The following is a 12,718-nucleotide window of genomic DNA, read 5'->3' on the forward strand; positions in this document are numbered from 1 at the left end:
TTCTGCTGTGAGAGTTTGTGAAGAGATCTAGGTGAAGTCTTTTTTTTTCCCTCCTAAAAAGATACAGTTTTCCCTGTTCTTCATGATTTGTCTTTTTGCTCTTGCCTTCTTTTGCCTTTTATCCTACATCTTTTCTTATGTATTGAATTTTGAGAAATGGTCTGGTTTAAAATAACACACTTGATCATGCATTCAATTTAAACATCAAATAGTATTAAGCATTACCTACTTTGTGTATAGGCATACATTTATGTTTTAGCTATGCTGTCTCTGTGCACACCTCGACACAAGTATATGGAGTTAAATTTAAATGTTTCTATTGCACTGTGATCATTTGCAGGTTTATTCCAGAGCCTTGGTCTCCATGCAGTGCCACATGTGGCAATGGCATACAGGTGCGAGATGTGAAGTGCCGAATTCTTCTTGCATTTACTCAGACCGAGGTAGAACTGCCTGAGGAGGAATGTGAAGATGAGAAGCCCCCCACAGAACGAGTATGTCACCAACCATCCTGTGACAGTGATCCTGTCCCCTACACACCAGAATTTTCACATGCTGAAGATGGGAGTGTGATTTATGACTGGGAATACATTGGTTTTACTCCTTGTTCAGCCACATGTCTTGAAGGTACTTTTATTTAACCTTTCTTTTTTTAACCTCTTTTTTTTTTTTTTTGTTTTTTTTTGTTTTTTTGGTAAATCCTGACTTGTGAGAATTTTGGAATTTTTTGAAATTACTGTTTCTTCTATTAGTGTCAGCCCAAACTAGCTATGCTGATATGTAGAAAAACATGCAGCTTCAACTTTAATTTTTTTTTTTTTACGTTATCGGTGGAGTAATTTAAGCTATGTTTTCTTTATTTCATATACTCAAGCAGAAGGGTTTATTTGACTAAGTAAGGTGTAAGAACTCTTTGCCAGAGAAACTTTCTTCAGCCTTATTGCTGCAGGAATCTTGGCTGCCAGGCAGTTGGTGGTAAGACTACATTTAATGCATCAGTGATGGGCCTGATAAATTCCCTTGCTAATTAATCATTATCTTCCAAAATGCTGCAATTTTCCACAGTAGAGTAGGAATACAAAATTATGTTTTCTATATATTATTACACATAGAAAATTATGTGTAATATATATTGTTTTCAGTCTGACTAGCCTGAAGATCAAACAGGAATTTGTTTAGGTCTTGGTACAGTATATCACTCTATAGGAACTCCGTGCCATACATCTGTCTGCAGGTAGTTAGGCACATTCCTTTTTGGATGTAATCGAATCTCCCTGTCGTCCTAAGAACATGTAGCTAGACAAGGTTGCTGGTGTTGCTACTACATACAGTACTTTGGGACTGAACACAGAAGTGAGTTATGAAGTGTTAAGTGGAGGCAGTGGAATTGTGAACACACCTATATATGACAGGAATAATGACATCAGTGGGAAGTGAAGACAGTTGTACCCATAGAAGAAATAAAAAATGTAGGAAAGGGGAGAGCAGCTACAAAGGGAAGTGGAGAGCCCAGTCTAGAGCTCACAGAAAGCAGCCTTCTTTTGTATTATTCACCAGTTCAAAACTTGAAGACAGAATTTGGGATGGATGCCCCTGAATGCTATGGTAAGTGGCTGATAAGTGCATCATTTATCATTTACTACTGCTGTTTTCTGATCAGCATAGGAATACTGATCCATAGGAATAACAGCACATGCACAAAAGGTGATGCATCTTATTCTTCCACTACCTTCAGTGGACATGACCAATAGCAAGGCTATAGTGCAACTATGTATGTATACCAATGTGATGGTAGCAACAGCTATTGCTATTGAGTGTCTATTTTTCTTCATTTTGAGGGAATTGTTTTTAGAACTAAGCAGAAATGAGGCTTTCATTACTACTGAATTTGTAGCTTATTTCAGATCCCAAGTGATTTTTGGAATATAAGATCATTTAATTGCCATCTTAAATGTATTTTATTACTTTTTAGCTAATATATTTCTCAGAGTTGTTTTAAGATTCCAAAGGTTTTGAATTTTGAGAAGATCAGTGGAAGTCTAGGCTGAAATAATCTCTAATCTTTGTCTGCTGTTACATGTGTATATTTGCATTGCCAGTGTTTTCACATGTGAGTTTGTCCATGCAAAAACATTCACAAATTGCACTTAGAGTGCAAACTAAAGGTAATTTAAGGAGGTTATACTAAAGACAGCAGTTTCATTTGCTGGTACAAAGGAAATTCAAAATGACTGATGAACAGAATCGCATCTGGCTTAATTTTGTTCCTGATGGAGTTCAGTGTGAATTCTGCCCTGTGGTGAATTTGTGAGGTTGCCTGACCCAGAATTTTCCTGTAGGTGCTCATAATAATCTAACCATTTGTTTGATGTGCAGTAGGAATGAGCCATTTAAAGAAGTTTGAAAGTAAATGTCTTTTTCTGGTCTTGAGACTTCTGTGGTATCACTGGTACTATGTCTAGACATTTTTCTTACGTGCTGCTCCCGGGAAATGTGGGAAGTTGTCAGGATATTTTATCAATGAACAGCTTCAGAAGTCCTTTACTGCTATGCTAGTTAAGTAATAGTGATTTTTTCCTTCTATCAGTTCTGGTCTTCTTGCTGCCTTGGCAAACACTTTCAAACAGACCAAAAATTACCTGCCGATAAATAGTTTTAAGGAAACCAGACATCTCTTCTGTTTCCAACTTATTTCAGTGTACTAACTAATGATCTCACTGTGTCTACTATTTTTCCATTGTGTAGTTCAAAGGATCTGATCCCTTTCTGCTAAGTTTTATGTTCAAATCTCATTTCAATTAGATGAACTCTTTAGTTACAAGAAATAAATGTTGTCTGAGTTTGGAATATTCCAATGTGATGTAAATTATATTAGGCACTTTTTCTCTAGAATGCATGTATCTAGCAGTGGCTATTAAAATAAATTCCTGTGGGTTTCTGTGTCCTTGGGACTTCCCCCCTCCTTTCTTAGTGCTTGCCCCTCTCTGAATGAGGCAAAAGTCTGCAGGGTCTAAGTAGGCTACAAGGTTTATAGCCACTGTATGAGCAAGTACTGAACTGCTGCTTCAGTGCTTGTCACTTGCACTTTTCTTTCTTTTTCATTTTTTCAATCTTGATACAGACTAGACTTTTAATTTAAACTCTCTTCTGGCCTATCTCCAAACCAAATGTAAAAATGCAGATGGTAACATTGCTTTTGAGGTATTAGAATTACAGAAAGCGAGCAATCTGCAGCACATTATCTAACATCACCTTTACTTTCCAGTTCACCCTATTGACGGGGTTCTAGAGCATTGCTAACATAAGTCTTGGGTCATTTTGTGTACTTTCTGCACCAAATCTGTGTGGCTTGTCAAGCAGCATGTTGGGTCCTATAAATCTTACTGTCTTTGAGGACTGCTACATTATATTATGCCTGCTATCATAATTAATACTTCTTTCATCCATGAGTACAAACAAAAGATGTCCAGATTAATTTTTACCAGGCAGACGTCACCTTTAACATCTGTAGGAAACTGTAACAATCCTGAAAACTAAAGATCTTCAGTACTTGAAGAAATTCCAAGCTGAAAATAAGCCAACAGTGTGCTCTGGCAGCAAAGATGACAGGGAGTATTCTTCGTAGTAGAAATTGCTTGGAGGTCTCAGGATTTGCCCTCGTTTTCCCAGAATGTTTTTTTTTTTTTTTTTTTTTCCCCGATATAAAGAACTTTGGTCCTGATGCCAGAGCCCTCAACATAAGCACAAGTTTAATTTTCATAATATTATGAGTGAGAAGCAATAGTTATTATCAGAATAATGAGTATGCCTGATGAGAATAAATGTTTTTCTTGTAAACTGTAGTATTTTTTTAGTGTTGTCAATCATTTAAGTAGCCTACAATATTTTAAATGGATATGTTCTCCACATAAAAAATAACCAAGCTCTTTCTGGGTCTCTGTTCTAAAATATTATTTATATTCCAAGTACTTCAAAAATTATGATTCAGGCCCTCCAAAATCATTATATTGGCTTAAAAATAATAAGTTTAAAAATAAATACATAAGCACTTCCTTTTTATTTATTTATTTGTTTATTTATTTATTTATTTGATTCCCCCTCCCCCATAGGTTGTGGCTTTGGAACGTTTAGGGTGCAGTCAAGTTTTGTTTTCAGGCTCTTGTCTGGACCGTAATGGCTAGAAGTTTACTATTTTTTTATAAGAAACCTGAGATTCTTAAAAAAAAAAAAAAAAAAAAATTTTTTTTTAAGGAAAACAATGGCTGTTGTGAGTCTTGCAAATAAAGTCAAGATCATTTGCTATATTGTTATAGGCAATTTGGTAACTGGTTACTCCTCTAACTGGTTTCATTAACTACAGAGGCTGTTTACTCTTTTGCGGAAGGAGCATATAATAGGATTGCCAGTGTGAATAGATTTACAGAAAGGCTTAAGCACATGTCAGACTTGGAACTTCTTCTGAGTTGTTTTCAACTGATAGTGCATATTTTTAAGCAGTCATCAAACAGAGAGTGTCTGATAGAAATAAATGTCTGTCCTTCCTCTTCCAGGCACACAGCTGAAGACATGCAGCCTCTTACACTCACAGCAACTTTCAAACCCCATTTGCTTTTTACTCTTAAATACATAAATGAAAGGCAGAAACAAAAAGTCTGTGATTTTTCTTTTATTTCCAAGCATTCTGATCTTTTAAAACAGCTTCATACACTGTATATTTCACTGCACAGAAAAGCTTGTAAAAGAATGTAAATGTATGTGGTTTGAATGCTGGGTTAAAATAGAAAATATTCTATTTCACTGAATAGTAGGATAATTACTACAATAGTGCATCAGATTACTGTAAAAATACTTAATGCTCCCTGCTGCATACATAACGTTTTAGTTAAATTATCTACTATGTTTATATTATAAGCCAAGAAAGTCATACATATAAAACATTGCTTGTTTGAATAATGGATTTTTCCATTTTCCAATTTACATAGAATAAGAAATTTATCCATGATTGAAGTTCCCAACTAATGTAAAATTATAGTTTGGGGTGAGAAATCCGATTAATTGTTGAGACGTTTTGACAACTAAGCTCAAGCAAATGCTGCATCAATTAGGTGTAGTTATTTATTGAATAGAGTCCTTAAACTGAAAACCAAGGAACAGGAAGGAGGATGTTTTAACAGCTCTGCAATATATGTTTTGTCCTTACAGCATGAAATCAGGCTGCAGTTTTTCTTGAAATAAGTCCCCCATGGGGAGAAATCACTACTTCAGTTTGTGCCCTGTAGTTAAGTCAAATGAAGGATACACAACGTTATCAATGTTTTATTCTGGTAACACAATGAAAGCTAGGTAGGTTGTGCTGAAAGGCAGAAGTGGTTTAATGAACTCCAGGTGTCAAGCTGCAGTCACCTGGTATGACATGCCTTTTGTTCATTTGGCTGACCAATTTAGTTTTTATAACACCGTGATATAAAGTTCCAGTGGGATTACTGCTGACTTAGATGGTCTGAATGGAATTTCATTTCATTCCCCTCCTTTGTGTGAGATATTAAGAAGATATTACTTATCACAACCTGGTCTAGAGCAACATCACGTCTGAGTATAGTTTTCCCACAGGAATGCAGTGAGATCAGCAAAGTTGAAGGTGCGTAGCACAGAGTAGTTTTAGACTGAAAATAGAGATTATGTGGATGCTTTATGTGTGCTTCACTGCTTGCCTGGTAATGTCGTTCATAAGCTCCTTCTGCCAAAAGACAATTTCTAAAACTTTGTTTCTCACCTGCAGACTGTCAGGTGGGCATTTCCTATGTACATAAGGGGACAGGGAAGCTGCTCTTGTTAAAGAAACACATGGGGAAAGTTGGACAGAAAACTTTTGGTTATCATGGTAGTTGGTTTGGAAAAAATAGTAGAGTTCTAGAAAGCATGTATTTACAGCTTTCTTTTGCTTGAGCATTTTCATGTCTGTGTTTATTGCCTTATGGTCTTTATTAAAGGCTTACTCAGCTCTGACGGTGAAGCATGTTAAACTCAATGTGTGTATTCTATGTTAATGTAATTATCAATACTTTGATGTAATAGCAATGAATAGATTGTCAATCATAGTTAAGGTCAGGTCTTCTGTTCTATAAAAATTCATTAGTTTGTAGATGTAGTCAAAACATTTATATAACAAGCTCTTTCTGAACTACAAATGAGTCCCACAGGGGATCTAGAGGTCTACCAGAGAGCCTAAAAAAAATTGGAATGTATGTTATTGTGAAAAATCACTGCTGGTCTATACCTGTTGAAGTGTCTGAAGTAGTTGGACCAGTTTAAGTGTCACAAAGAAGGATCATGACCTGGGCTGGCTTGTTTGCTGGAGTACATCGGAATTATTTATAAGTGAAAGGAACTGTTGGCTCATGAAAAGAATGACAGAGTTCATGAATGTGTTGTAAAAGATGGAGAAATATGGACCCTTGGCATGGACACAGAATTTTGTGTCGGATCCATCAACAAGCCCACTGAGACCAGAGCAGCTAACGATCAGCTAAGAAACCTTTCCTGATGTACAGTTGACACAGAAACAGGAGTACTTGTAGTAGCCTCTGTGTAGCAATAGCGGTCATGTTGTGAGGTAATGTCATAGGTGATACCATGAAGTGGCTAGTGAAGGTTTCTAGTTAGAAATGCAACCCCTTTTGAAACCTTATAAGTTGCTCATAAGAAAAGAAATAAAAGCTGCTGCTGAAAGCAGCTATGTATCCTTACAAAATCACCAGAAATAGGTGAAGGATAAGGAAATGGATTTAAGCTCTTTCAACTCTGACTCTTCAGAACACATTTTTACCTGGAAGCAGCAAAATATAGATCTCAGCATTTCAGTGCTTTTCTGTTCTACGGGATTATGATCGTTAACATTGCTCACGTAGAATATCCCAGATACACAGGATACTCAAAGTACTTCACAAGCTGTCCTGTCTTTTGTGTACATATGGGTGAGCTTTGAAATGGAGCAAGGCTTTCAATGATAAACAATGATATATAAGATTGGATAGTTAAAAAGTTTTAAAATAGTAATTTTAAAAAGTTCACTAAATGTGCATTTGCTAAGCTGACTTGTTCTAAAGCAAAATTCTATTACATTTCATTTTCAACTCATAGAAATTTGAGTATTAGTAATCTTTCATGCTTCAGTAATAAGATCCAGGTCTTAAGAGCTGCAGACGAGAAGGTGCCAAGAATGGTCATGAGTAAGGAAAACTCAGGACTGGGTCTGATTTGCTGCCTTCAGCAAAACTATCACACCTCTTTGGACCTTTGTCATACAGTCTATGTTTAGACACCCATTCTCCTGATTTTTGTTTTGCAAGTTTTCTGCATTTTTTATTACATCTTTCACAGATCTCTGGCTCCTTAAATTCAAGGTTAGTGAGAAGGTATTGCCTGTACCCTGGTTTTGGCAATGCCACCGTTAGTTGGCCTGAGACCATTATACAGCCAGTCAGATGTAGAATCTGCTGGTGGAGAGAGGGAGAGAGAGTATATTTTCTGCTGGTTTTCAAAGAGGTAGAAAGTCAAAGCAAGCATTTTAAATATCACAGGCACAGTTGCTACATATAACTCACAAATACATTTTGAAGATTAAACGGATAAATTATCTCAGTGTTGGTATTGATTTGAGAGGTTACTTTTAAGCCTGCCATCACATTCAGTATTTGGAGCTTTTTTACTGAGTAGTATTCAAGAGTAAGCTTTACAGAAATCTCGTCTGTCTTCAAAGTTTCATGAGTGTTTTCCTTTTTAATCCAGGAACACAAGAAGCCATTGCAATGTGTCTGCATGTAGAAACAAAACAAGCCGTCAATGAAACCCTGTGTGACAATTCCAAGAGACCTCCACCAATGACTCGGGCTTGCAATATCAAGCTTTGTCCTCCAAGGTACACTGTAATAATGAAATTGACCATTTCTTTGCCACAACATAACTTAAATATACATTGATTTTCTCAGAAAAGGTCCAGATTGCAAGACTGTGATCTTGTTTTGGGATGAGATTTCACTACTTCTGTCTTTAACAAAATTTTTGGATTGTGTTTGATGATGGATTGTGATTTTTTTTTCTTCACTCTTTTTCCACTCTTTACATCTCACTAATTAAACAGGGAAATCTCTTCTGTGTGGATGTTCTCCAGAGCTAGAAAAACAACTTTAACTCTTTGAAAATTTTCACTAAAAACCAAAGTATATTTACTTTCAATTCATACTGAATAAAAAAATATACTGAAATCATGATTTAAAGTTATCCTAATTTTATGCCTTTTTAGTAGCCCCATCTAGTTCTTGCAGATTTCTTATATGTGCATGGAGATCCTAGGAAAAAAAAAAAAAAAAAAAAAAAGTCAAAATCCACATAAACTTAGCTAGTTTGGTCACTTCTAAGGGCCATATGTGAAATTTTGACATGTGTTGCCTTATTTACCCATTTTTGATCTCTGACATCCCTGATCCTTTGCATATTGTTTCTAAAATGTGTTTGCAGAAACCACGTCCTGCTAAATGTAGGGAATAAAAGTTAACAGGAACAGGATGTTTTATAGAAAATGTATACAAAATTAAAGAAAGTTTTGTAAATGTAAGAAAGGTCTATTTACATATTTACATTTATAAAAGTAAATGTCAGCAGGTTGCCAACAGGCTATTTTTTTTATTATTTATTTCTTGGTTTTGTTTCTTTTTGTGTGTGTGCATGTCTTTTCATGAGAAGCATTCCTCAAGTAAATTCTGGAGTCAAATAAATTTGCTTTGACATAAGTCTATTACTTTATTGTGAATACTTGTGCATTTCTTCCTTCCTGGTAAGTTTATAAATCTAGTTTGGCCTACCAGCCAAACCAATGGGATATTTCATCCATCTATCAATAAATATGCCTTCAGTTATTTTTTGCTAGGTTCTGTTTGGGTTTGATTTCTCCTTACCCAAAGAGAGTTGCTAAAACATGATCTTTTGGCTGTGTTCTTGGAACAGGTGGCAAACCGGTCCCTGGAGACGGTGCTCAGCTACCTGTGGAGTTGGGATACAGACGAGAGACGTATACTGCCAGCAGCCAGGAGGGCCTACTGTTGCTACTGAGGACTGCAAAGACAAAAAGCCTCATTCTTTGCAAGCCTGCAACCAGATTGATTGTCCCCCTGTTTGGCATGTTGAGGAATGGCAACAGGTATGACTGGGTTATGGAAACAGTTTAAATGCAAGCAGTGTTCCTCTGATTAGGTACTTCAAATTTTCTAGCCTGAATAACATAGAACATAGCTTCTAGACATTGAATTTAAGAGTTTTAACTAGTTCTGTTAGAATAAATCAATCCAGAGTCAAAAATACCTCTTTTCACTACTATGCCAATGAGTACTGACAGGATGAGGTGGTAAGTTTTTGTTTGTTTGTTTGTTTGTTTGTTTTGTTTTTGTTTTTGTTTGTTTGTTTATTAATATTATTATTTTTTTAAAGGATTTCAAAATGCTGGATATCAGTTACTCCAGACATCACCTCTCTTTCTATACTCTGCAAATGCAATAATATACTTTTGGAGATGTTTGTATGTTTATTTAACTCAAAAACATTTCCTAACTCACAGTAGGTATATTAACTGATGCGGGGCATGGTCAGATCTACGTGTAAAAGGCATGTGTTTTTTTTAAGATTTGTGCTACTTAATTGCATTCAGGTGGGTTAGGTTCTCCTCATTTCTAATATACTAACTAAACATTTTAGCCGAAGAATTTTCTACAATCTGCTTGCTTTTTAATTGAAACTAGATGTCATTTTTCAAGTGTGCATAACTATGGGGAGCCTTGTAGTGTTTATGTACAATAATGGTGTGATACATAAGCACAGACATACATACAGGTCTACACGCTATGTTCTTTTCTTAGTGCTCACGTACTTGTGGAGGAGGGATCCAGACCCGCAAAGTGTACTGTAAGCAGCTGTTGACAGACGGAAGCTTCCTGAAACTCTCTGACGACACCTGCCAGGAACCTAAATTGCCAACTACTAAACCATGTGCAAAAGTTGACTGTCCTCCTCAGCTCATTGTAGGAGAATGGTCCAAGGTGAGTAGCCCCCAATAAGGCGGAGGGGTGGGGGAGGGCTCCAAAACCTTCAATTGCAACATGATCTCTATAGAATTCTACTTGGGTGACTAGTGGATGATTGGAGTAGTAAACTCACAGGGTAGCTGAATGTTTTGCAAGACATGTACATACCTGGACTAAACTGTGTGTACAGTTGTTGTGCATCCCTGCCTACAATCAGACTGTTTATGTCCCTCTTCCAGAGCTGTGTTTGGGTTGCTGAAACAAAAGCTACAATGCATTGCATGCATTCTGCCAGACATAGTTTGGTATTTAATATTTGATATTTTAGCTATCAATTATTTCATAGTACAGCTTCTTAAAAGAAAATATTTGCATCGCATTTTCTCCTTTCCCATTTAATGTAAGCATGCTACCACTCCCTGTTCAAAAAGATTTATAGGAGGGCATTTAGAAGCTGCAATTCAAGCTTGTGCAATATGAACTAGGAGAATGGGCTGAGAGACTTGACACAGACTCTTTAGAACGTGCTGATTTGTTTCTCTGAGATAATAGATCACATTGGTCTGTTCTCCCCATGGTTGGACATAAAGAAATACTGTCATGTTATTTTAATCGTTCCCGAGTTGCTTGCTGGAACAAGTTAGCTATCTTATAATCTTATTGCTTGGAAAAGTGCAGAGGGTTTAATGTTTGGATAACACAAGGATTCATATGGAGAAGAGAGCTCTCTCTCTGTCTCTCTCAAACTGTTTAAAATTAGTATGTGTGGCATGGGACAGCAAGTTTAGTTTGCATCCTTCCTTTCACAGTGCTCAGTAAGCTGTGGTGTTGGAATCCAGAGAAGGAAAGTTGCCTGCCAAAACCGAACAGCAAAGGGCCAATATGTTGCATTAAATGGATCAATGTGTAGTGGTCTGTCTCCTTCACTGCTTGTAAGGTCTTGTCAGATGAACGCCTGCAACAGTAAGTATGTTACTTTATGTAGTTTCCTGTTGATTTGGAACAATATATTTATAAAGAAATATCTGAACACAGGTTAATTCACTCATCTCCCTATACTTTCATAACATTACTAATCTGGCATAAATGGAATGTCATAATTACTAGACCAGTGATAACAGGTTTGCTCTTAATTTATTTTGTTCCAGTCACAAACAAAGGTCAGGATCTAAAGAAGTAGTTTCTGAATACACTTTAATGTTATGTACCTCTCACACTCATACTCACCTAAATTTGTTGATTTTTTTCTTTTAACCTTTACAGTATCCCAACTGTGAAAACATCCGTCAATTGAGTATAAATTTCAAAGGATGTTAGAAAAGATAAGAATCCAGTTCTGGCTTGTGTTTTCATTTCATGTTTGTATTACACTGGACATTTAGTCTAGTACAGTAGAATTCAAAACCCGACATTCTGTGCCAGTGATAACTGTAGGTGTAATTTCTGTCATTCCTTATAGAAATGAGAATCCCGGTCTCATGAGTTTTGTAGGAATTGATGACAGTAAACAAAATAACTAACTAACTAAATAAAAAATCACAGTATTTTTATTACTGTGTATAAAAATCTATTAAGAAAAAGCTGTCTATAGGAATTGTATAATTTGGGCACAATCTGGTCATGATACTGATGGTAGTTGTACAAATTGCATATGTGTAACTGCCATGGAAATACCTTGCCAATATAATGGTCTAGTGGGAGTTGTCCCTGCCCATGGCAGGGGGAGTTGGAATTAGATGATCTTTAAGGTTCCTTCCAAGCCAAACCATTCTATGATTCCGTGATAATGTATGTTCAATTACATACAGTAATTTACAATGAGCAGTTCTAAATGCTGTTTCATTAAGACAAAACTTGGCCTCTCCCTTCCTTTGTAAACGAGAGTATCATTTTGTAGGTTTGGGGAGCAGGGAGCTGAAGAGAAAGGAAAAAAAGGAGACTATTGCTTTTTAGGTATGGGGATGAGGAAAACCAAAAGCTTTCATTAGTGGCCCGCTTTTGATCACAGATCACAAAGATAGACATGTTTTGACCCAATCCATAGTGCTATCAAGAAACAGCTACTTTATAAATTTTGAGGCTTTGCTTTAAAAATTATTCACAAAACAAAATAAGAAATAGAATAATTACTGATTCATACATAATATGAAACTTCTTTTCCTGGCCTGCATTTCAGATTAACATGCCAAAATCCTGAGGTTCAAAACTCCACTTAAATAAAGCCCTGTGGACTTTCAGGAATGTCCTTGGCATAAGGTTTAATAAAATATTTTGAGCTGCATATCTATCTGAATTTAATTAATTGTGGATAGTTGAATGGCAGTGTAGCTGGTTTGCAAATTGCATAGCACAGACTGATATTAAAATTACATTGTCAGCTTCCACCACAGTGCCAAAAAAGCAGGACACTGGGCTGCACAGGGAATGTGACTGAACTGAATGAATATGGATCAAAGTGACCAAAGTGATCCCACTGTTCTCTCCCTTCATCTCCAGAACTGTTTGCAGCAAGGGAGGCCCTGCAGCTCAGGTCTGCATGGCAAGTACAGAGCAGGAGGGCAGGGGAAGGCATGAGACATGTCCATACCTCTAGTTTCAATCTGAATTTTGCAGAAGGAGCCAGGGCAGAAGCAGCAGCAGCAGGC

General features: G+C 36.6%; 1 protein-coding gene across 1 annotated transcript in view; it reads left to right on the forward strand.

Moving 5' to 3' along the window:
- ADAMTSL3 (ADAMTS like 3) overlaps window positions 1-12,718 on the forward strand; it is a gene marked incomplete at both ends in the record, with an annotated part of 186,210 nt that overhangs the window by 144,941 nt on the left and 28,551 nt on the right. The window contains 5 exons of the mRNA XM_084293125.1: window positions 341-627; window positions 7,789-7,918; window positions 9,004-9,196; window positions 9,909-10,088; window positions 10,883-11,036. Of these exons, the coding sequence (XP_084149251.1) occupies window positions 341-627; window positions 7,789-7,918; window positions 9,004-9,196; window positions 9,909-10,088; window positions 10,883-11,036 (944 nt within the window). The remainder of the gene's footprint in view (window positions 1-340; window positions 628-7,788; window positions 7,919-9,003; window positions 9,197-9,908; window positions 10,089-10,882; window positions 11,037-12,718) is intronic.

This window comes from Netta rufina (genome assembly GCF_964035555.1).
Source record: "Netta rufina genome assembly, chromosome: 11".
Classification (NCBI taxonomy): domain Eukaryota; kingdom Metazoa; phylum Chordata; class Aves; order Anseriformes; family Anatidae; genus Netta; species Netta rufina.